At 41.5% G+C, this 24,147-nt stretch overlaps 1 protein-coding gene across 3 annotated transcripts; it reads right to left on the bottom strand.

Moving 5' to 3' along the window:
* Window positions 1-7,181: 7,181 nt before the first annotated feature.
* On the bottom strand, window positions 7,182-24,064 carry LOC145822995 (pyridoxine/pyridoxamine 5'-phosphate oxidase 1, chloroplastic-like). 3 transcript variants are annotated; one of them, XM_082921693.1, is made up of 4 exons: window positions 23,845-24,064; window positions 21,424-21,480; window positions 13,102-13,192; window positions 7,182-12,131 (listed from the first exon to the last, which is right to left on the bottom strand). In XM_082921693.1, exon 4 carries the CDS (start codon window positions 8,725-8,727, stop codon window positions 7,912-7,914), a length of 816 nt encoding a protein of 271 aa, XP_082777819.1. In that variant the 5' UTR covers window positions 8,728-12,131; window positions 13,102-13,192; window positions 21,424-21,480; window positions 23,845-24,064; the 3' UTR covers window positions 7,182-7,911. The 3 variants fall into 3 exon arrangements, with proteins under 3 accessions (XP_082777819.1, XP_082777820.1, XP_082777818.1); XM_082921694.1 differs by having other exon boundaries at window positions 23,845-24,052; XM_082921692.1 differs by lacking the exon at window positions 21,424-21,480 and having other exon boundaries at window positions 23,845-23,915.
* Between the last annotated feature and the right edge of the window lie 83 nt (window positions 24,065-24,147).

The following is a 24,147-nucleotide window of genomic DNA, read 5'->3' as shown; positions in this document are numbered from 1 at the left end:
AAGTAAATCTTTTGTTCAGTTGGTAATGTAGAAACTGGACCATGGAAATAAAAAATGCATGGACACAAATCAAACATACATATACCCCACACACAGAAAGATATATATAATAAATATTTCTCTCATATGTTAATCATGGAACCTGGACTTAGGATAAAAAATAACTGATGTGTTTGGTTTGTGCTTGTAGAGTAGTTTTTGAGATAAAAAGTACGAAAACTTGTTTGGTTTGCCTTTTTTCAGAAATGGTTTTGGAAAATTATTTTGGGAAGAGAGTTTTAAAAAAAGTGATTGATTTGATGTGTATGTGGGAGAAAGTGATTTTGGAAAGTAGGTAACCAAACAAAATTTTAAGATTTTTTTTGGAAAATTTTGTTTGGTTTGATTATTCTTTAAAATTTGTTTGTAGAGAATTTTTCTCAAAAATTTTTCTGAAAAACAAACTGTGGGGATATATTTTCTGAATACCAACACGTGGCATGGTGGCGCCGACGTGTCAGCCGAGGTGCCACGTGCCTTGGTAGTTAAGCCGAGGTAATCTCGGAGAAGCCGAGGTCATCTCCGAAGGTGTCGGAATCCGAGATAAGGGGCAAGAGTCCTAAGGCACAGAGGGGACTGAATCAAGATAAGGATAAAACTCTCAAGGAGTTTATCTTTATCACTTAAAGGAGTCCAGAGTAAACAGTGAACTAGAGTTCATAGAAGTCATACTTCTAGTGGGACTTGGATTGAGTATATTATAAAAGAGAGGCACCCCCGTGGGTCTAAGGTATGCAATTTATACTTTGAGTATTCAGTTTAGTAATTGATTATCTTTGAGAGATATACTGACTTGGTCGTCGGAGTGCCCCCGGGTGGAAGAACCACCGCCGGAGCTTTTTCTTTCTGTTTCAGGTTACTTAAGCCATCTATTCTGCTTGTGCTCTCCAGCTGATCACTAAACGGGCAGTGTGGTCAGATTTTCACCCACACAATTTGGCGCCGTCTGTGGGAACGAAGGAAGAATAGATGGCCAGTAACGGACAGCAGGAAAATATTGGGGATGATGCTCCCACTGGGAGTGGCAGACCAATTAACCTTGACATCGAAGGAGATAACCACAATGCAGAAGCCCGTGACCAGGGTCACAGAGAGAATGACGTCATTCCAGAAGGCGACACGTCAAAAAGAGCAAACCAAGGAAAGTACTACAATGAAGATAACCTCCAGGTATGGAGGGACAGGTGCCTCCGGAGGGATGAGGAAGTGAAAGAACTAGCAAACAAGTTGGCGGACCTCCAGTCAGTCGTCAACTTCATGATGCAGAATAATGTTATGCAGCCACCATACCCGCTGTAAGATACGCCGATGCCGGCAAACAACACTCAGAAGGATGGAAGAAAAACAATCCCCGAGGTCCCTCAGCATACCAGAAGCGGAAGGCATTCTCACCGGCCTTCCAGGGAAATCGGACGGGAAAAGCCGAGGCAAGAAGAGTCCCGAAGGACACACCACATGAAGAATCCAGACCCCAAAGAACATCGACATGTTCAGGGGCAAATACTCCATTTTGACACATCCCATGAAGAAAGATCCAAACGACCCCACCACGAGGCCGAAAGCAGTGTACCAAAAAGACTAAAATCCAAAGACAGCCGAGCTCCAGGGAGGAGCAAAGAAGACTTAAGGGACTACCTCAAGAGGAGGCAGCAGAATGCAGAAGCCGAGGTAAACTCCCCAGTAAAACCGAAGACGGCCTTCTCGGTGGAACTGGACAAATTCGAACCGCCCAAAAGATTCAGTATGCCGAGGTTTCAAATCTATGATGGTAAGTCAGATCCAAACTTTCACGTTGGGCTATACCTGAATTCAATGGTGTTATATAGCGGGAACGAGCCGTTCCTCTGCAAAGTATTCCCCTCATCCTTTGGGGAAATTGCATCTGATTGGTTCCACAAGTTACCAAAAGGAAGCATAAAGACATGGGAAGGCTTGGCCGAGATGTTTGTGGCCAGATTCGTGACCAACAAGCTGCAACCCCTGAGGGTTGATGCTTTGATGGCTCTACGAATCACCAAGGAAGAAGGCCTCAGGGCCTATGCGAAGAGGTACTACGAGGTGTTCAACTGAATACCCGAATGCAACCAGGAAGTAGCAGTCGTATCCTTTAAGAACGGCCTGAAAGATGACTGCCCTCTACGGAAGTCTTTGGCAAAAACATTGCCAAAAAGCATGGAAGAACTCATGGCAAGAATTGAGAAATACGCCAGGGCCGAAGAAGATACATCGGGAAACAAAGAGGTGAAACAAGAAAAGGGAAACGGCTCGCCAAAGCGAGGCCGAGTCAACAATGGGCCGACCAAACAAGAAATAGAATTAAGAAATAAACAGGCGGTAACCACAGTATTCCGGATCCCAATCCATAAAATCTTGGATCGGATTCGAAATCAACCTTATTTCAGGGCTCCAGCAAGAGCACCAGGGGAATTCATGGGAAGGAATGTTGGTAGACGTTGTGCCTACCACAATGAAGAAGGGCATCCAACTCAAGGTTGCAGAGCCTTAAAAGCACACTTGGAAGACCTAGTAAGACAAGGCCTTCTGAGGGACCTGGTCGATGAGGCCAGAACAAGGGAAGAATAGGCAAGGTTGCCTCAAGCACCAGCGGCACCCCCTCCCCCAGCACAACTACCACAAGCAGGAGAACCAAGGGTGGTTAATGTGATCCACTCAAGGGTCAACGAAAACGAAGTCAGAGGAGAAACCCAGAGGGTAAGACATTTACAGCATATCTATCAAGTCGGAGAAAAGAGACATCGGCCAGAAGAATGCCAAGGGCCGATGATAGCCTTTACTGAAGCCGACCTAGAACTGGTCCAGCATCCGCATAATGATGCCTTGGTAGTATCCCTCCAGGTTGGGGAGTGCCAAGTAAAACGCATCCTAATAGACCAAGACAGCTCCTGTGACATCATGTACGTCAGATGTTACAAAGAGCTAGGCCTTCACCCCGATGACCTAGAACAATCCAGCGGCCCGATGATCGGCTTTAATGGAACGCCGACATGGCCACTGGGTGCAACAAGCTTGGAGGTACAAGCCGGCACTAAGAAGATCAGGACGGAATTCCTGATAATTGACACACCCTCACCATACAACATCATCCTGGGAAGACCGTGATTGTATGCAATGGGGGCAGTTCCCTCGACGTTGCATCAACTACTCCGGTTCCCAGCAGAGCATGGGATTGAAGAAGTCAGAGGGGATCAACTACAAGCCAAAAATTACTCCATGGCAGCAATAAAATCCACCTGTAGTATACGGGAGCCAAAGAAAGCAGAAGTTGAAGATGAGGACATAGAAGTCCTAGAAGACGTCGGGAAAGAACCAGCCGAGAAAAGCGAAGAGGCGCTAAAGAAAATCCTCGTCCAGGAGGGCGACGAAGAACGATTTTTTCTTCTCGGCTCAAGCTTAGCTAAAGAAGAAGAAAAAGAACTGGAAGATTTTTTAAGGGCAAACATAGAGGCGTTCGCCTGGACACCTTATGAAATGCCTGGCATTGACCCCGAGGTCACTTGCCACAGTCTGAATGTCGACAGATCGGCAAAACCTGTTATTCAACGAGCAAGAAGGCCGACGTTAATGCACGTCGAAGCAGTCGAGGAAGAGGTAGACAGACTCCTTGAAGCCAGGGCCATCCGAGAAGTCCAGTACCCAATGTGGCTGTCCAACACAGTAGTAGTAAAAAAGAAGAATGGCAAGTGGAGGGTTTGTGTAGACTTCACCAGCCTCAACAAAGCTTGCCCGAAAGACAGCTTTCCTCTGCCCAAAATCGACCAACTGGTAGACGCCACCTCGGGACATGAAAGGATGAGTTTTTTAGATGCATACAGAGGGTACCACCAGATTGCTATGTACCCTCCAGATGAGGAGAAGACCGCGTTCATCACCCCGAAAGGCCTGTACTGTTACAAGGTAATGCCTTTTGGGCTGAAAAACGCAGGAGCAACCTATCAGAGGTTAGTGACAAAGATGTTTAAACATCTAATTGGGAAAACGGTAGAAGTTTACATCGATGATATGGTCGTAAAGACCAAGGAATCAAAAGGTCATCTTGCCGACCTAGAAGAGGTCTTTGACATACTCAAAAGATATCGGCTCCGACTCAACGCCTCAAAGTGCGCCTTCGGAGTTGGGTCAGGTAAATTTCTAGGATATCTGGTAACAAGAAAAGGCATTGAGGCCAGCCCAGACCAAATCAAGGCCATCCTGGAACTACAGAGTCCGACATCGGCAAAGCAAGTTCAAGTGCTCACTGGAAGGGCCGCAGCCCTAAACCGATTCATCAGCAGAAGCTCAGACAAGTGCAGACCCTTCTTTAACCTGGTAAAAAAAGCCACAGACTTCCTATGGACGGAAGAATGTGAAGCTGCCTTAGCCGACCTAAAAAAGTACTTGACCACAACCCCGGTCCTTTCTAACCCAATCCCAGGGGAGGAATTGTTTTTATACTTAGCAGTCTCTGAACACGCAGTCAGTGCAGTGCTAATCCGAGAGGAAAAAGGGGAGCAAAAGGCTGTCTATTATGTAAGCAAGACTCTGGCTAACGCGGAAACAAGGTACCTACCACTGGAAAAATTAATGCTAGCCTTGGTAATGGCCTCAAAGAAATTGAGCCATTACTTTCAGGCACACAAGATTGTGGTTCTAACAGAGCACCCACTGAAGTCCTTATTACAACAAGGAGACTTAACAGGAAGAATAGCAAAATGGGCAGTAACACTAGGCCAGTTTGACCTAGAATTTAGGCCAAGAACAGCAATAAAGGGCCAAGTTTTGGCCGACTTCGTCGCAGAACTCACACCTGAAACCATCACACCTCGGGCTCCGTCGAGCCAAGAGGAACATTGCCCCGACAAGCAAAAAGAATCCCAGTCAAAGACAAAAAAGCAAGAGAAAGAAAAACTCAGACCATGCAGCATCTACATCGGCGATTCATTCAGACTATTCGTCGATGGAAGTTCAAACCGCCAGGGAGCAGGAGCAGGAGTACTGCTGATATCTCCAGATGGAGAAATTGTAGAACAGTCCATCCGTCTGGGGTTCAAAGCCTCCAATAATGAAGCAGAATATGAAGCATTAATTGCAGGGCTAAAGCTAGCAGCAGCAGCAGAGGCAGACGAGGTAATTGTTTTTTGTGATTCACAATTGATTGTTAACCAGTCAACAGGAGAATTTGCAGCCAGAGACGAAAGAATGTCGGCATATGCAAAGGAAGTCATCCGACTGGCAGCCCTATTCCAGAACTGCAGATTACTCCAAGTAAGCCGAGATGACAACACCCACGCCGACGCATTAGCAAACTTGGCCAGCTCAATTCAAACTGGAAAAACAAGGACAATTATGATCGACTACATGTCGGCCCCGAGCATAGATAAACAGAGCATTGAACAAGAAGCAATGTGCGTGGGCCTTGGACCAAGTTGGATGGATGCAATCATTGCATTCCTAAAAGAGGGGAAGCTGCCAGAAGACCATAAAGAAGCACATAAAATTAGGCTGAAATCGGCCAGATTCAGTCTAACAGCGGAAGGCCATCTCTACAGGAGGTCCTTCACTGGACCACTTTTAAGGTGCGTACATCCTTTGCAGGTTGAAGATTTCCTTTACAAGATTCATGAAGGAATTTGTGGAAGCCATGCAGGGGGCAGATCGTTAGCCCACAGGGCCATTACCCAGGGGTATTGGTAGCCCTACATGCAAAAGGACGCCGAAGCCTATGTAAAAAAGTGTGAACAATGTCAAAGGTTTGCACCTTTGATACATCAACCAGCTGCCGACCTAAACCCAGTATTCAGCCCTTGGCCGTTTGCCCAATGGGGCATGGATCTGGTTGGACAACTTCCCCAAGCAACTGGGCAAAGAAAATACTTGCTGGTAGCAACAGACTACTTCACAAAATGGATAGAGGCAGAACCTCTTGCCAAAATCCGAGATGTGGATGTCAAGAATTTTATTTGGAGAAACATAATCACCAGATTTGGGATTCCAAGAGCAATTGTTGCCGACAACGGGACACAGTTCGACAGCAAACTCATCAAAAACTTTTGTGCAAAATTCAAGATCAAGAATTATTTCTCAACACCAAGTTTTCCTCAAAGCAATGGGCAAGCAGAAGCATCCAACAAAGTAATCCTGGATGGAATAAAGAAGAGGCTGCAGGCAGCAAAAGGAAAGTGGGTGGACGAATTGCCCAACGTACTTTGGGCGTATCGGACTACGCCGAGAAGATCAACAGGAGAATCCCCCTTTACCATGGCCTATGGCACAGAAGCAGTCATCCCATTAGAGATCGGCATCCCAGGGATCAGAACCCAGGGAGTAGAGAATGGCACCAACGACATACTCTTAGCCCGAGACCTGGATTTATTGGAAGAACGAAGAGAGAAAGCTGCAATTCAGCTCGCAGTATACCAGCAACAGCTTGCCAGAGCTTACAACAAGAAGGTTAATCCAAGAGATTTTCAAGTTGGCGACCTAGTCCTAAGAAAAGTCGTCGGGAACAAGAAGGATCCCAGGGAGGGCAAGCTTGGCCCAAACTGGGAAGGACCCTACAGAGTCACTTCAGTATTAGGCAATGGAGCATATCGGCTTGAGGACAATGAAGGCAAAGCATTGCCCAGACCTTGGAATACTTGTAATTTGAAATTTTTCTATCATTAGATAAACATCATTGTTTGGCCGATATTATCAATAAAGTCTTTTCAGAATCCTTTCAACATGTTCGATTGATAAAGTTATGCATGGATGTTTTTGAAGACATATCAAACTCAGGCAAAGCTAAGCCGATGTTATTCCTTAATCCACTTGTTGAAATTTGTAGCAATTTACAAGTTGGAATTAAGCTAATTCCTTATCTTCACTTGTTGAAATTTGTAGCAATTTACAAGTTGAAGTTAAGCCGATGTTATTCCTTAATCCACTTGTTGAAATTTGTAGCAATTTACAAGTTGGAATTAAGCTGATTCCTTATCTTCACTTGTTGAAATTTGTAGCAATTTACAAGTTGAAGTTAAGCCGATGTTATTCCTTAATCCACTTGTTGAAATTTGTAGCAATTTACAAGTTGGAATTAAGCTGATTCCTTATCTTCACTTGTTGAAATTTGTAGCAATTTACAAGTTGAAGTTAAGCCGATGTTATTCCTTAATTCACTTGTTGAAATTTGTAGCAATTTACAAGCTGGAATTAAGCTGATTCCTTATCTTCACTTGTTGAAATTTATTACAAGTCCAAGATAGGCCGAGGTTATTGCTTAAGTTCTCATAGCAATATGTGGGTTGTTTAAACCCTAAAGAAGATGCTTAACACTTGTTGAAATTTGCAGCAATTTACAAGTTTATGTTAAGCCGACATACGATCACCCGCTGAGGTACACAGAAAGTTACAGGTTAAAATAAAGGCTAAGTATATTGTTTATTACTTGTTGAAATTTGTAGCAATTTACAAGTAGGTAAGATTAAGATAACCGTTTAAAACTTGTTGAAACTTAAGAAGGAGCTTGCAAAAGTTTACATTCCGAAATATATATACTTGTTGAAATTTATGAAAAGATTGCAGGACAGTATCTTGCCGAAATAAAAGTTTTTATGGTCATACCCGAGGTATGAAACCCCGAGGAGATTGCACAAAGAAAGCAACATGAGGAAATATGCAAAAATTTTCTAAGTACAAGACTATGCAGAAGCAGTCAACAGAATATCACAAAACTAAAACATCCAGAGGAGGAACTGTTGCAGTTACATATTAAAGAAACCACATCAGCCAAAAGAAGGAGTTTTGCATTATCCAGAAAGTAAAGAAGTACAAAGTACAAAGTACAGAAAAAGAAGGAAACAAGGTACAAAAAAAAAAAAAAAAAAAAAAACATTTTCAAGATTCTTCAGTATCAGCCACTGCAGGAACGGGGACCTCGGATGATTCAGGTGGAATCTCCTCGGCCACTTTCTCCGCTTGTATTTCGGCATCTATCTCTGCCAATGTTGTGTCAAGACTTCTTTCAGTCAGAAGGAGGTCAGATGATAGATACCCTTGAACAGACTCCCTGGGCACTTCCTCAGCATCATCACCCCCCTCATCTTGAGTTAAGTCCATAACCTGCTCAGCAGGAGGAGGGGACTTGGCTTCGGCAGCATTCTTGGGTTTTCTCACCAAGGCCTCACCATCATCTTTTTCTTCATCTTCATCCACGGCCTCGGCCTCAGACTCTGATCCACCTTCAGGAGGAGGTGGAGGAAATGGTAAAGGAATAGCGTCGGCCTGGCGCAATGGCGAGTCAGCAGGAAGATCAAGCTTCTTTATTAAGGACATCCAACCAAGGGAAAATCCCCTGTTGCATGCCTGCCTGACTTGAAGCTTGTAGTCTTCTGCAACATCGGCCATACCTTGAGCATAGGCCTTTTCATCGGCCTCTTTGATTTCGGCCTCTTTAGTGGCCAGAGCTTGCTGTAGTTCTTTCTCCGCTTGGGCCTTCTGAACCTCGGCCTCTCTTTTCTCGGCCTCAGCAACTTTTCTAACGGCCTCAGCAGCTTCGGCCTTCTCAAGAGCTAAAGTTTGAACTTTAGTTGCAGCCTCGGCTTGATCCTCCAATTTTTTCATTTTTGCTTTAAGAGACTTGATCTCTCTCTTCATAGAAGATGCTTCCCTTTTCATATCAACCAACCTTTGACGATTTTCAAAGGATTGCATGGAAAATGAGTGGGCATGCTGAATGGCCTACAGAAAAACAGAAATGTGAGACAGTACTCTCAGTGAAGAACAGAAGAAAAAATCACAAGTACAAACAGAAATACTTACTTGAGCGGAGTGTTGGAGCATAAGAGCGTAATTTTCATACTCACTAAGCTTGCCATTTCGCTCCAAGTCATTTGGTAGAAGAAGAGCAGTGCTAAGGGCGACGGCAACATTAATGTCGTCAGCACTTTCACTAGCCATAATGGGCCTATCCTCCAGGGATAGATCAGGGGCCCAGGGGACATCGGGCTTCTTTGAAGCCGAGGTCGTCGCGGACGATGACCTCGCCTTCTTCGATTGTGTGGACCCTGAGGGTTGGCCCTCAGCAGACCTCTTGGTTGAAGTAGAGGCTGATTTTTTGCTTTCTGCTAGTTTAGAAATCGGCAAAGCATCCTCAGCCTCGGCATCTGTAGCCTTGGCCTTAGGCTGAGCCTTTTTTACTCTCTTTGGTTTGGGTGGAAGCATTGATTGCGTTGGTGCGGCTTCGGCGTCAGTTGGAAGGTCGGCAAGAAGATCTTGGACGACAGGCCTTGGACGAACCATTTCGGCAGTCTTTACGAGCTTTCGTCGGCGTCTACGTTCAGAAACTGGTATTAAGTAGGGGGCCGAAGTTGATGGAAGATCGGCTGGGTCAGATGTGGACTCTTGATCTGTTCGGGATGTAGAAGCAGTTAAGGTTGTGGCTGTAGGTGGAGAGAGACTCTTCTTCCTTTTTCTTGGGACGTCGGGTAAGGTGGATTTGTATGTAGGAATGAAGTTTAGTAATACTGGGGCTTTTCGTTTATGGATTGGAAGGCCAAGAAGTGTTTTCAGATCTGTTCCTGGGAAGAAGGATTGACGAAAATTTTTCGGTGGCTGATGAAGATCTGCAAAGAAACAGACGTCAGAAACAAAAAGTATTAAAGTCTTAAATAAAAACAACTAAGTATTGACTCAGGGCTCTTACTCTTGCCCTCTGTAATCGTTCGAGGAAGAGGGTAGAGGTGGACATCTTCATCTGGGCCAAATTCCCAATTTCCAGAAGCAATGAGAAAATCATCTCCAGCCCCCTTGTTGGAGTCTGGGAGGTCGGCTATAATTTTGTACTGAGTGGATCTCGGCTTAAGGTAATAGACAAAACCCCTATCCTTTAGATCAAGAGGGCACATGGTATAACAATATTGAAGGTCGGCTAGGGTGATTCTAAGGTTTTCTTGCCTAGCCAAGGCTATAATACCGTTAATTACCCTATAGGAATTGATAGTAAGTTGCATAGGGTTCAGCTTATAGAAATGGAGAACTTGACGAAAAAGGGGATCAAGTGGAAGCCGAAGTCCACATTCGGTAAAAGCAACTATTGGAAAAGGCATTGTATGGTCTGTGGGCACGATGGTATCATTATCCCCAGCCAGCTTAAGATGAACGTCGGCTGGGATAGAAAATTCTTGCCTAAAGTATTCAAGTTTTGTTGGGGTATTTACCCTATGCCTCCACATACCCATTATGTCGGCTTAAACTAAGAGGAATATGTTTCAGAAGATGGGCGTTTTTCAGGTTTCCCTAAAGATTAAGGGTTCTACAGACAAATCCCAAATCTATGAAGTATGAAGATAAAAATCGAGGGCACAGATCTGGGGCAGATACAAAAAAAAAAAAAAAAAAACAAAGACGAAGTTTCAGATTCAAGAACAGAGGTATAGTTCTCAGAAACAATAGAGATACAGAAACAAATCAAGAACAGCGGCAAAGAGAATGATGAAAAAAAACATAGAAGTTCAAGGCATAGCCACAAATTCAAGATACAAATATATTCAAGACCTCGAACAAAGATCAGTAATGGAAAAAGACAGACAAAAGCACATAAAGAGAATGGAAGAATTAAAGAAGAGGGTCTTACCAGGACAAATGAAGCCGAGGCAGTGCTCGCCGAACCCAGAAATTGATTACAACAGCAAAAAAGGCTTTGCAAGAATGAGGGATTAAGCGCAGTTCCAGAAGAGAAATTGAAGCGATGGCAGATTCAAAGAAGAATGAACTTTCAGAGAGAGAAAGAGCAAGAAGACGAAAAAGTGAAGAAAAAATAGAGGCAAAAGAAAAGTTTTGTCAAAAATTTGAAACGGCGGCAAAAATAGGGCAATTATTGCGCCTAGAGCAACGCACGCGTCAGACGGCGCAGACGAAATGAACAGACAGCTTCAGGCGCGTCACTGGTACGCTCCAATAAAGACGAAACACGTAAAAGAAACAGTTAGATATGCATGACAGCTCATGCGCGTGGGAGAGTACGACCGAAACCTTGTTCTCCGAAGAGAACACGTCGGCTGAAAGTAGATAAACTTGGCTAAATAGTTTTTAAGCCATTACTCAGAAAAGAAGTGACAAAATTTCGGAATAGGTTCCATCACCTCAGAATGCCGAGGTAATAGAACCTAGGGGGCAGTTGTGGGGATATATTTTCTGAATACCAACACGTGGCATGGTGACGCCAACGTGTCAGCCGAGATGCCACGTGCCTTGGTAGTTAAGCCGAGGTAATCTCGGAGAAGCCGAGGTCATCTCCGAAGGTGTCGGAATCCGAGATAAGGGGCAAGAGTCCTAAGGCACAGAGGGGACTGAATCAAGATAAGGATAAAACTCTCAAGGAGTTTATCTTTATCACTTAAAGGAGTCCAGAGTAAACAGTGAACTAGAGTTCATAGAAGTCATACTTCTAGTGGGACTTGGATTGAGTATATTATAAAAGAGAGGCACCCCCGTGGGTCTAAGGTATACAATTTATACTTTGAGTATTCAGTTTAGTAATTGATTATCTTTGAGAGATATACTGACTTGGTCGTCGGAGTGCCCCCGGGTGGAAGAACCACCGCCGGAGCTTTTTCTTTCTGTTTCAGGTTACTTAAGCCATCTATTCTGCTTGTGCTCTCCAGCTGATCACTAAACGGGCAGTGTGGTCAGATTTTCACCCACACACAAACCAAACAAGCCCGCATGTTTAGCAGAATGTTAGCACACAAATATTTATCAAAGTAGATTCACAAGACACCCAAAAATTACACATTTGATTTTTTTTTTTTTTTTTTTTTTGGGAGATGTAAAATAATTACACATTTGATAACTGACCCGTCAGAGAATTTTGCCTCTAAGTCATTGAATTCTTGGTACAGAATATGCCGTCCAGGAATTACAGTGCTATGGAGGGAAGAATAAATAGGTTTAGTGGTTTATGAAGGTATCATTTAATATACCTGGAATGGAAGAAGGGGCGTAAAAGAAACCTGCTTGCTAACTATTGCTCCAATTTGACTTCCTCGAAGATGGCTGTGGAAGTACTGCTCAGATTCCTCATCAGAAACTTTCTCCAGAAATCCTTCCGCTCTTGCCTAGAAATCACATTATCATTTAATTTGGTCTTTAAACTTGATTTTAAGAGGTATGGCATTATTTAGGTATTCTTCTCATCATAACTATTATCACTATAAACAAAAAACATTTGATAATTGAAGAGATATGAATTATTAGGTTAATAAACTTTTGCCTGAAAACCACAAGCTAATGGTTTTCACAGTTTAGTGCAATGTTCATACTCATCCACGGTGTTCCACCTGCAGTATTCTCACCAATGGCTAGACCAAAAGGGTTTTTGGTTGTGTATTCTCAGTTAAGATGTCATAGGCAGCAAAATTAATGGTATTATGGAAATCCAACACAATATGCCCTCCTCAACCATAATTTCGCCTTTCCTTTTCGGAGGTCTAACCGTAAGTGTAAAGTTCCATTTTTCTTGTTCAAGTAAGTAGATATGTTAAATGCCCTAGCTAGGGCAGCATCTCAATATTATTCAACCAAAAGCCATTGCCAGCTTCCTGTTTATACCAACTGAAAAATTAAATAGATAGACAAGCAAAGCAACATTTTTCTTTTCCCAGATAAGAACCTATATTTCAAATTTAGGGAAAGAGGGAGAGACCACTATAAAACCCACTACAAATCCTCTGTAAAACCCAAACTAAATCCAAACTGAACCCACTACGAATCCTCTGTAGAATTTCAAGATTCATATCATTTTATCCAGATAATCCATACAAATTAGAGATTTGAGCTATTTACTCACAATTATCAGTCAGATCAGATCTCTATTTCAAAAATAGAGATCATGATTCCAAAATGAAAAGAATTTATTTAACAACCATTTGTCTATTCTGACAAGGCTTAAGATATCATTACAAGTCCAACGCAAATTAAAAACATTTTCTATTTTAAAAGGAACATGAACATAAAAGCACTCTACTTACAGACCCGTTTGCTTTATAATTGTTTGATGGAATTAGGGAAGGGGGGGAACAAGTTTACCTGGCGATGTAGACCATCCCAGTAAAATAGCAGTGACGCATGAGGATTTTCAGATATTTCATAAGCCTTTCGGCTTTCATAATTGGTGTACCTGCATGATTAAATAATACGAATGGAAATAATCAGCATTTAGAAAACCATCTTAACTATGATCAATATGCGAAAGTCAAAGTTGATCTCTAGCCAGACAAAACCGTCTTTATCAACTCCTTTTAGCAATACCATACATGATGAACTGCATTAAAGAATAACATGATGTGTGGTAAATTTGAAATGGTTAACAAATTTTACTAAAAAAATAATGCATTATTAATGAGTTTCTTGAAACTTATTATATTTTCATTATATCAAATCTGTTGGGTACATTGATTTATATACTGTATCTAAAGCATACAAAATATCTAACCTGAAACTAACTCTAAACAAAGTAACTAACTCATAACAAACTAGTCTAACCACCACAACTAATTCCACTGGAGTTACAGATCTGTGATGGTGCAGGTCTAACAGACAAAGACAGCTGGCCATGAGCAGATGGTGATGAAATCTGAGTGCAGTGAGCAGTGCAGTGAGCAGAGGATACTTCTTCAGCCCCCCTCAAGCTGATAGGGGAGGAAACCACTAACAGCTTGTCACGAAGATAATGAAATCTGGAAAGAGGAAGAGGCTTTGTGAAAATATCAGCTACCTGATCCATGGTTGGAATATACTTAAGCTCAATCTGGTTGGCAACCACTTTTTCGCGAATAAAATGACAATCGATTTCGATATGTTTGGACCTTGAATGAAAAACAGGGTTGGATGCTAAGGCCATGGCAGATAAACTATCACACCATAGGACAGGAACAGGAGAAGAAGAAACACAAAAGTCTTTAAGCAATTGTTGAATCCAAGTGAGTTCGGCTGTAGCATGAGCTAAGGCGCGATACTCGGCTTCAGTGGATGATCTAGAAACAGTGGCCTGCTTTTTAGCGGACCATGAAATTAAGTTTGAACCAAGATATACACAGTAGCCTGATGTTGATCTGCGATCAAGGCTATCACTGGCCCAGTTAGAGTCAGAGAAGGAAGAAAGAGCAAAAGAACTGGGAGTGAAAAAGAGACCATGATGTAGAGTCCCTTTGACATATCGAAGGAGTCTCTTAACAGCATGAAAATGAGCATTGGTAGGGAGATGCATAAACTGACATGCTTGATTAACAGCAAATGAGAGATCAGGTCTGGTAATAGTCAAATATTGCAGTCCACCAACCAAACTTCTATATAGTGATGGCTGAGCAAATGGCAGGGAATCGGTTGTAGAACACACAGCTTTAACTACCATAGGAGAGGAGCATGGTTTGCAGTCGGCCATTCCAGCTTTATTCAATAAGGCAGCAGCATATTTAGCTTGAGATAAAAAGGAACCATGCTCATCAGATGTAACTGAAATGCCCAGAAAATAAGACAAAGGACCAAGATCTTTCATGGAAAATGATGTGTGCATGTGCTGAAGAAACAGATTAATGAAAGCAGGATCATCACCAGTTAGTAAGATGTCATCAACATATACCAAGAGCAGAGTGAGGTTTGTAGAAGTTTTTCTGATAAAAAGAGAGGCATCAGACAGACTGTTGGTGAATCCTTGAGAGAGCAAGAAAGTTGAGAAGGTGGAGTACCAAGCCCGAGGGGCTTGCTTGAGACCATACAAGGCCTTCTTGAGTTTGCAAACATGTGTAGAAGATTGTTCAAACCCTGGAGGCTGCAGCATATAAACCTCCTCTTGAAGAGTGCCATGAAGAAATGCATTGGAAATGTCAAGCTGTTTGATGGACCATTGAGCTTGAAGAGCAATACTCAAAAAGATGCGAATGGTGGGTTGTTTAGCCACAGGACTAAAGGTCTCATGGAAATCAATTCCTTCTGTTTGCAAAAATCCCTTGGCCACCAATCTAGCTTTATAACGAGCAATGGTACCATTTGAATCTCTTTTAATGCGAAAAACCCATTTACACCCAATGGCAATTTTATGAGAAGGAAGAGGGACAAGGTCCCAAGTGCCTTGTTGTTGAAGAGCTTGATATTCTTCTTGCATGGCTTGAAACCACACAGGAGAGTGAAGAGCATCATGAACAGATGTAGGTTCAGTTTCAAGAAGAGAGCTTTTAGCAGAAAAACAGTGGGAAGGCCTATGTTTAGATCGAGTAATCATGGGATGGATGTTAGACACAGAGGAAGAAAGAGAAGGAGGAGGTAAATCAATAGTAATAGAGGAAATAGGAATAGGTTGAGGAAGAGGAGGAGTAGGCTCAGATCTGGAAGAATGCTCAGCAGGAGATGAAATAGATGAAGAAGGAGACTGAGTTGGAATGGCAGCTGAAGAACTGAGGGCAGCAGGCCAGAAAAATGATGTAAGAGTAGATAAATCTGAAGTAGATGAAGAAGAGGACACTGTGGACTGCTGAGAAAAAGGAAAACATGATTCATTAAAAATAACATGCCTAGAAATGTAGACTTTTCCAGAAAGAGGCTCAAGACATCTATATCCCTTAATAGTAGGATGATACCCTAAGAAAACACAAGACATAGATTTTGGTGCTAGCTTGTGTGGAACATAAGGTTTTAACCAAGGAAAACACTGACAGCCAAACACTTTGAAAAGAGAGAAATCAGGTATGGTATGAAATAACATCTCAAAAGGTGTCTTGTGATGTAAACGACTAGAAGGCATTCTGTTAATGAGGAATGTGGATGTGGCAACAGCATCAAACCAAAACTTAATGGGAACAGATGAGTGATGAAGCAATGTGATAGTACTTTCAATAATGTGTCTGTGTTTGCGTTCAGCTATGCCATTTTGGGCCTGAGTATAAGGACAACTCCTTTGATGAACAATGCCATGAGAAGACAGCAAAGTATCAATTCTTTTATTGACAAACTCAGTGCCACAGTCAGTCCTAAGTATTTTAAGAGAAGTCTAAAATTGATTGTCAATATATGCTTTGAATATAAGCAATTTATCATACACCTCACTCTTGTAGTTCAAAGGATAAACCCAAGTAAATCTACTATAGTCATCCACAAACAAAACATAGAAACGAAATGGAGCATCATCTACTGTAAAGGGACCCCATACATCACTATGAACTAAGGCAAAAGGACAATTGACAAAAGTATTAGACAATGTGAAAGGAAGTCTATGAGATTTAGACATATTACAATCAAGGCAAGACAAGGCCTTATTGAAAGACAATTTATTTGGTAAAACATCAGACAGATGTTGAAGCTTTAAAGAAGATGGATGGCCTAATCTTTGATGCCACAGCAAATCAGGCACAGATGCTGAATTGCTGGACTGAAACAGAGTTGTTGGAGTGCTATCTGTTGGAGTGCTATCAAACAGAGGAGCAGTAGTGCTAGAGTGAAAAACTTGAGGAGAAGAGCATGGTTCAGATGAAGGAATGAACTGGTAAAGACCATTGATGGTAACACCTCTATGCAGAATCTTGTTCGTGCATTTGTCCTGAATGACAAAAGTATTAGCATCAAAAATAACAAGGCAGTTGAGGTCTTTGGTGAGTTGATGCACAGATAAAAGGTTTGAAGAAATAGCTGGAACATGAAGAAGATTGGAAAGAGGAAAAGAATAATGCGGAGTTGGCAAAATACCTTTACCGATATGACTGATTTGTAAGGAAGAGCCATTACCAATTTGAACATGATCCTGACCTTGATAAGGCTGAAATTGTTGCAGATTAGTCAAGTCATTGGTCAGATGATTGGTAGCAGCAGAGTCAACATACCAAGGAGGTATGGAAGGATCAGAAGAGGACTGAGGAACTGAAGTAGCATATGACTGAGGAACTGAAGCAGCATAAGCCTTTGACTGAGAGGAACTACTGCCAGAGAAAGGCTGAAATGTAGGATCCAGTCGATGCCAGCAATCAAAAGCAGTATGATTCCAACCTCCACAAATCTGGCAGCCAGAGTTAGATCCAGAATTAAAGGAAAAGGCTCCTCTGGATCTGTTATTATTATGAATGTTATTGTTGTATCTGTTATTGAATCTGCCACCACGAGAAATATTATATCTGCCTCTGAAGCCATGAGAGGAACCTCTGCCCCTTGCAGAATGAAAACCTCTATTAACAGAATTGGAAGAATCATAACCTGAAGATGATCCTTGTGAGGCAGAATAGGCAACATGAAGATCAGTGCCAGGAGACTGTTTAAGTTTCTGTGCAATATGAATGGATTCGGAGCATAACAATGAACACAAATTTTCCATTTGGATAGGCTCAGATCGAGTACGAATAGAAGTTTTGAAAGCCTCATATTCCTCTGGTAGACCATTCAAAGTGAAGAAAACCAGATCTTCATCCTCAATTTTTGCAGAAGCTAAAGCCAGCTGTGCTGCCAGATCTTTAATTTGAGAGAGATAGACCTCCATTGAAGATGATTTCTTACGCAGAGTTTGAAGTTTGGTTTTTAGTTGATGGATATGAGAGCGGGAAACTGAAGTAAACTGCTTCTCTAAGAATTGCCATACCTGATCACTTTGAGTCAGATGAAGAACAGATGAATAAATGGATGAAGATAGAGTTGCAGTTAGACAAGTAAGCAAATGTGCATCAACCAATTGCCATTGCACATAACTTGGATTTGAAACAGGTTTTCCAGTTTCATCAATAAGATCTGGAGATGGACATGGATGAGATCCATTAACATGATCAAGAAAGCCAGATGCTCTAAGCATATTTGTCATTTGAGATTTCCATATGAGGAAATTGTTGGATTCGAGCTTCACTGTAATGAGAGAGTTGAAATTTGAAATTAGTAAACTAAGATTTGATGGCAGGGAAGAATCAGCCATTGGAGACCTGTGGATCTTGCTCACGAGAGCTTCAATGCTCTGATACCATAATGAGTTTCTTGAAACTTATTATATTTTCATTATATCAAATCTGTTGGGTACATTGATTTATATACTGTATCTAAAGCATACAAAATATCTAACCTGAAACTAACTCTAAACAAAGTAACTAACTCATAACAAACTAGTCTAACCACCACAACTAATTCCACTGGAGTTACAGATCTGTGATGGTGCAGGTCTAACAGACAAAGACAGCTGGCCATGAGCAGATGGTGATGAAATCTGAGTGCAGTGAGCAGTGCAGTGAGCAGAGGATACTTCTTCAATCCATCTAGACATTTAAAATTATACTTCCTTAAAATAACAAATTATGAATATCATCACATCCTGATACACTTCTGTGGAGACTGTAAGTTTCTGAAGAGTATTGCATATTCAAATTGTGTATTGATTACATTAAGACCTTAGTTTATATAACCCTAACGCCTAAACCAAACAAGGAAATACAACCATAAAAGGAAATACAACCATACTACCTAATCATGCCTAATATTATATACACAATCATGCCTAATATAGACGAGCATATTCTCATACCCCTGCTCAAACTGATGGTGTTTTAGCCGAAAACACGGAAAGTTTGTCAAGAAGAAATCGAAAACGAGTAGTAGTATGAGTCTTGGTGAAGAAGTCAACAAGCTGTAGAACCCAAGGGACAAAACAAAGCGAGATAGAGCCAGACTGTAAGTGCTGACGGACGAAGTGACAATCAATCTCAATGTACTTCGTTCGTTCATGGAAAATAGTGTTATGGGCAATCTAAATAGCACTTCGGTTCTCACAATCGAGAGAGGTCTGAGAGGACTGAGGAAAGCCCAAGTCAAAGAGAAGACAACGAAGCCAGAAAACCTCAGCAGTAGCATGAGCTATAGCAAGGTATTCAACTTCAGCAATAGAACAGGCAACAACAGTTTGTTCTTACTTTTTCAAGATATCAAGGAATCACCAAGAAACAGACAGAAACCAGAAGTGGACTTACTATTAATAACATTACCAGTCCAATCAGCATCAGCATTAGTATCAACATAAGCATAAGCCACCAAATCCAAGGAAGAAGTAGAAGACAACAAGAAGTCTTAGAAGATAGTACCGCGGAAATAGCGAAGAATCCGAACCAAAGCAGCCCAATGCGGAAAGCGATGAGCAAAAACGAACTGGCTAACCACATGAACAACATAGGCAAGATCAGGGCGAGTAACGGTCAAATAGACTAAGCAGCCCACAAGCTCATGATACAAAATCGAATTATCTAGTGGGACACCATCAGTAGTGTTAAGCTTCACATTAAGCTCAATGGGGGTATTAGAAATCTTAGTGTCAGTAAGACTGGCATGGTGAATAGCCTTATTGGCATACTTGACCTGAGACAGAAAGTAACTCTTGGAAGAAAAAACGACCACAATACCAAGAAAATACCGCAATGGTCCCAGATCTTTCATTTCGAAAATGCCGAAGAGATGCTGCTTAACCTCAGAGATAGCAGAAGCGTTGAGCCAGTAATGATCATATCATCTACATATAGTATTAAGGCAACAAAACCAGCAGAGGTGTGGAAGAGAAACAAGGCAGAGTCTTGGTCACACGGATGAAACCCAAGCTCAGTAACAGTGGTCTAAAAACGATCATACCAAGCACAAGGAGATTGCTTCAAACTATACAGAGCATGCCGAAGACGACAAACAAGGCCAGAGGAATGAGGAAGACCAGGGGGAGGACACATGTAAATCTCCTCAGTGAGATGGCCATCAAGAAAAGCATTCTTAACATCCATCTGGTAAAGAGGCCAGTGACGAACAACAGCAACAGAGATCAAAGTACAAACAGTGGTCATCTTGGCAACAGGGGCAAAGGTCTCCTCATAATCAATACCATACTCCTGTGAGAAACTTTTGGCTACTAGGTGAGCTTTGTAGCACTCAAAAGAACCATCAGAGTGAGTCTTGACTTTGTAGACCCATTTGCAACCAACCAAATTCTTACCAGCAGGCAAAGGAACTAACTCTCAAGTACTAGTTTTCTGCAAAGTAGACAACTCATCCTCCATAACTCGAATCCAAAGAGGATCCTGGCAGACTTCCTTGTAAGACTGAGGTTCTGAAAAAGAATGAATAGTAGACAAAAAAGTACGATAAGAAATAAAAAAACATGTGTTAGAGCAACCCAACCTGTTTGGAGGATGACGCTCTCGAGTAGGATATTGGTGTGTAGCAAGATCAGAGTCTTCAGAAGTAGAAGAGACAGCAACCGAGGTAGAGACAACTGGTAGAGGGGGAGCCTTGCGACAAGATTAAACTAGCAACGGAAGAGGAAAAGAAGCTGAAGGAGGAGAAGTAGCCAAAGGGGAAGATAGAGCAAGTTCAGGAGGAACAGTAGAGATATACTCATCAGACAAGACCTCTGAAGGAAATGGGTCAATGAGAACCAAATCCGCTTTTGAAACTGGAGCAGTGAGAGGGGAAAGCTGAAAGCAAAACAGACGTTCTAAGAAGGCAACATGACGGGAGACATAAAGTCAGCGAAAAATAGGATCGTAACAACGATAGCCCTTCTAAGTAAGACTATAACCCAAAAAGACACACAGGACAGAACGGGCACTAAGTTTTGTCCTATCTTTCCGAGGAAGAAGAACGAAGCATGCAGACCCAAAAACACAAAGGAGAGAGTAATTGGGAAATTGGGAAAACAAAGCCTCATAAAGAAAACGACCAGAGAGTAAAGGGGTAGGCATACGGTTGAGAAGAAAAGCAACTGTAAGAACTGCTTCCCCCCAAAAGGGAGCTGGAACAGAAGGAGAAAAAAGGAGAGATCTAGTTGTCTCAAGGAGATGACGGTGTTTATGCTCAGCACGACCATTTTGGGCTATCAGTACAGGAAGTTTGATAAATGGTACTCAAAGTGGCCAGATACTCACAGAACTTAGTTTTAAAATACTTTCCGCCTAAGTCAAACCATAACAATTTAATTGTAGCCCCAAACTATATAATGATCATAGACTGAAATGTATGGTATATTTGGTAGAAGTCAGATTTATGAGTCATAAGATAAACCCAAGTACAACGAGTGCAATCATCAACAAAAGACGCATAGTAAGTGGAACCCTCTTTAGTGAGAACAGGAGAGGATCCCCAAACATCAATATGCACAAGAGAAAATGGAAAAATAAAAATAGAAGTACTTTTATTAAATAGTAAAGCTGACATTTTAGCAAGTTTACACCCCCGACATTCATCAATTTGACTAGGAGAAACTTTACCCAACACTCCGGACTAAGCTAAAGACCGTAAGCGATCAACAGACAAATGACCTAGGCGACAATGCCATAAATAAAACTGACTCGACTGAGAATCTAACTAAAACAAGGAAAGCGCAACTGGAGAGGTGGATAAAGGGAAATGCAAACTTTTTACCACATAGAGGTCTCCAACTCTACGACCGGTCCCAATCTGCTTCTTGGATACCCGATCCTGCGCACAACAGACAGAAGAAGAAAAGATAACATCAAAGCCAGAAGTATCAAGTTAACTGATAGATAATAAACTTATAGATAATTGAGGGACATAAAGAATAAAGGAATAGTAACAGTAAACATAGCAGAGGGTAAAACAGGCCCAATAGACAGAACCAACATACCAGACCCATTAACAGTATTAATAGTAATAGGAACGGGTAGGAGAATACAATTTTGAAGTAAGGACAGGTGAGGAGTCATATGATGAGAGGCACCAGAATCAAAAAACTAAAGGACCCAAGCAAACCTAAATGAAAAGAGGTAAGAGCGGAGGCAAATGGGAATGACTGAGAGGTGGACAGGATATGCTAAAGTTGAGCAAGCTGAGCACTTAAGGAAGCCAAGTCAGGATCTAAAGTTAGAGCAGAAACAGTATAAGCAGCGGGAGGCTGGAAGGTACTTGGAGCAAGATTACGAAGCTGTGTCTGAGGTGGCTGGGACTGAGCAGGCTGACGTCCCTTCCTGAGATAGTTGTATTTCCAATAACTCCTTTGGTGGCAGAAAGCACACTTATCTGGACCTAATGGCCCCTTTTTGGGCTTTGCAGTGGCATGAAGTTGATAAGAAAAAGGGGTTGATAACAAATAAGGCTTAGCAGGAGCCAAGAAGACAAAGGGAGGTAAAATCTAACTGGCCATCTTAAGATGGGTTTCCTTGGAGAGGAGCTCACGAACAATAGCATCCACGTTGGGAAAAGGAGATCGACGAAGGATGCCACCACGGATAGCCTGATACTGAGGGAAAAGAGCCGTTAAGAACTGCACTAAACGACCCTACTCCCGAAACTCAACATAAGTGTCTAGTACCTTGAGGCTAAGTGGTTCCATGAGAGCCAATTGATCCTAGGGACCTGTCATCTCAATATAAAAATCCTGAATAGTCTGATCTCGTTGACGAGCACTCTGAATAATAGTTTCCAACTCATACCGCTTGGCAAAGTTGGACTGCTGATCCCAGTAAATAATCCCACGCCTCCTTGGCAGTAGTGTATTTAGAAAACATTATTCCAATACGGTCATCCACAGAATTATGAAACCAGGTCAGAAAATTGGGCATTATCACAATCCCAAGTATCACAGGAAGTCAGATATCCTTCCGCCTTTGGGTCCAATGGACGAGGAACAGAACCAAAAACATAACCTTATTTTTTCTGACCAAGAATAAAGCTCTTCACAACACTAGCCCAATAGGCATAATTGTCACCAGTGAGTTTGCACTTGATGGCTTGGTTTTTAATGTTCAACATTATAATAAAACAAGGTTTATAGAATTAATGGGTCAAAATTGGTCAAAATTATAATATTGAGAAGGTGTTGTGCTGGGGTCAAATAGTAATAAACCTAAACTAGGTTTTAAGTGCACTAACCCAAACCAACCAAAGATCCTACGAGCAAAGAGAGCCCAATCGGAGAAGGCCAGAGGTGTTGCGACTCCAGAACCAGAGAGAGCACAGTCGGGTCGCGACCACGGCTGCAATTTCAAATTGAGGTCGTTTGATGGCCACGGAGGTCGTCGATGGCCACGAACCAAAGATAGAACCAAAATGAAACGGTTGATTCAAACTTAGATGAGGACTAGGGTTTTGAATGCGGCTCTGATACCATATAAGTTTCTGAAGAGTATTGTATATTCAAATTGTGTATTGATTACATCAAGACCTTAGTTTATATAACCCTAACGCCTAAACCAAACAAGGAAATACAACCATGAAAGGAAATACAACCATACTACCTAATATATACACAATCATACCTAATATTATATACACAATCATGCCTAATATAGACGAGTATATTCTCACAAGCTGATGAAATTGAAATGATATATAAAAGATCATTCCTACCTATCCACTATGTTAAATAACATAGATATGACTATCCAAATGTGGCATAATTTGGCAACTTTAAAACTTACTCTGACATTTTTCAAGAATGTGATTATTCAAATCAAATCTAACAAATAGGACACCTCAAATTTATCAATTTTAGTATGATCATGAATCATATTGCTAAGAACAGGCAAAGATTACATAACCCTAACAACAATGTCTCAAAAGAAAAAGATAAAAAAAAACACATCTTTATAGTTACATATATGAATCTTCTATGATGCTCCATAATGGATCACAAGTGCAATGTGATAGACATAAACAAAAAAATAATAGAATCAGAAGAACCCATTTAGGAGCAAACAAAAAAGTAAGAACAGATTAATTTTTCAAATAACATGGGTGCTTCAGCTGTTCAGAAGTGTTCATGCAACTTCAATTACCATCAAGTATCAATGAATAAAGAAAGATAGTAAAACGAGAGAAACTTACGGTTTCCTATCTTTGCCAGCAGTTGATAAAGCCATAGCATTTGGTTCCCTCAAGCTTGCAGCCACTGCATCTAAATCCTTTATTGTGACAGAATAAAGGGGTTTTGCCAATAGATTTCACCAAATCACATAATACATCAATTTTCAAATATTAATTAAGCAATTTATACATCAGTATTGAAATAGCTTGCACATTAATCCTAGTAGTATCAAAAGTAGAAATAATCAGAAATTAGACTAATGACCAACCCTTCATTTTTTAAAGAAAACATACGTAATGAAAGGGGTCAGCCTCCACCTGATC

This window comes from Camellia sinensis, chromosome 3 (assembly GCF_055761805.1).
Source record: "Camellia sinensis isolate YWXY chromosome 3, ASM5576180v1, whole genome shotgun sequence".
Lineage (NCBI taxonomy): Eukaryota > Viridiplantae > Streptophyta > Magnoliopsida > Ericales > Theaceae > Camellia > Camellia sinensis.
This window is presented reverse-complemented; position numbering and strand designations above follow the sequence as displayed.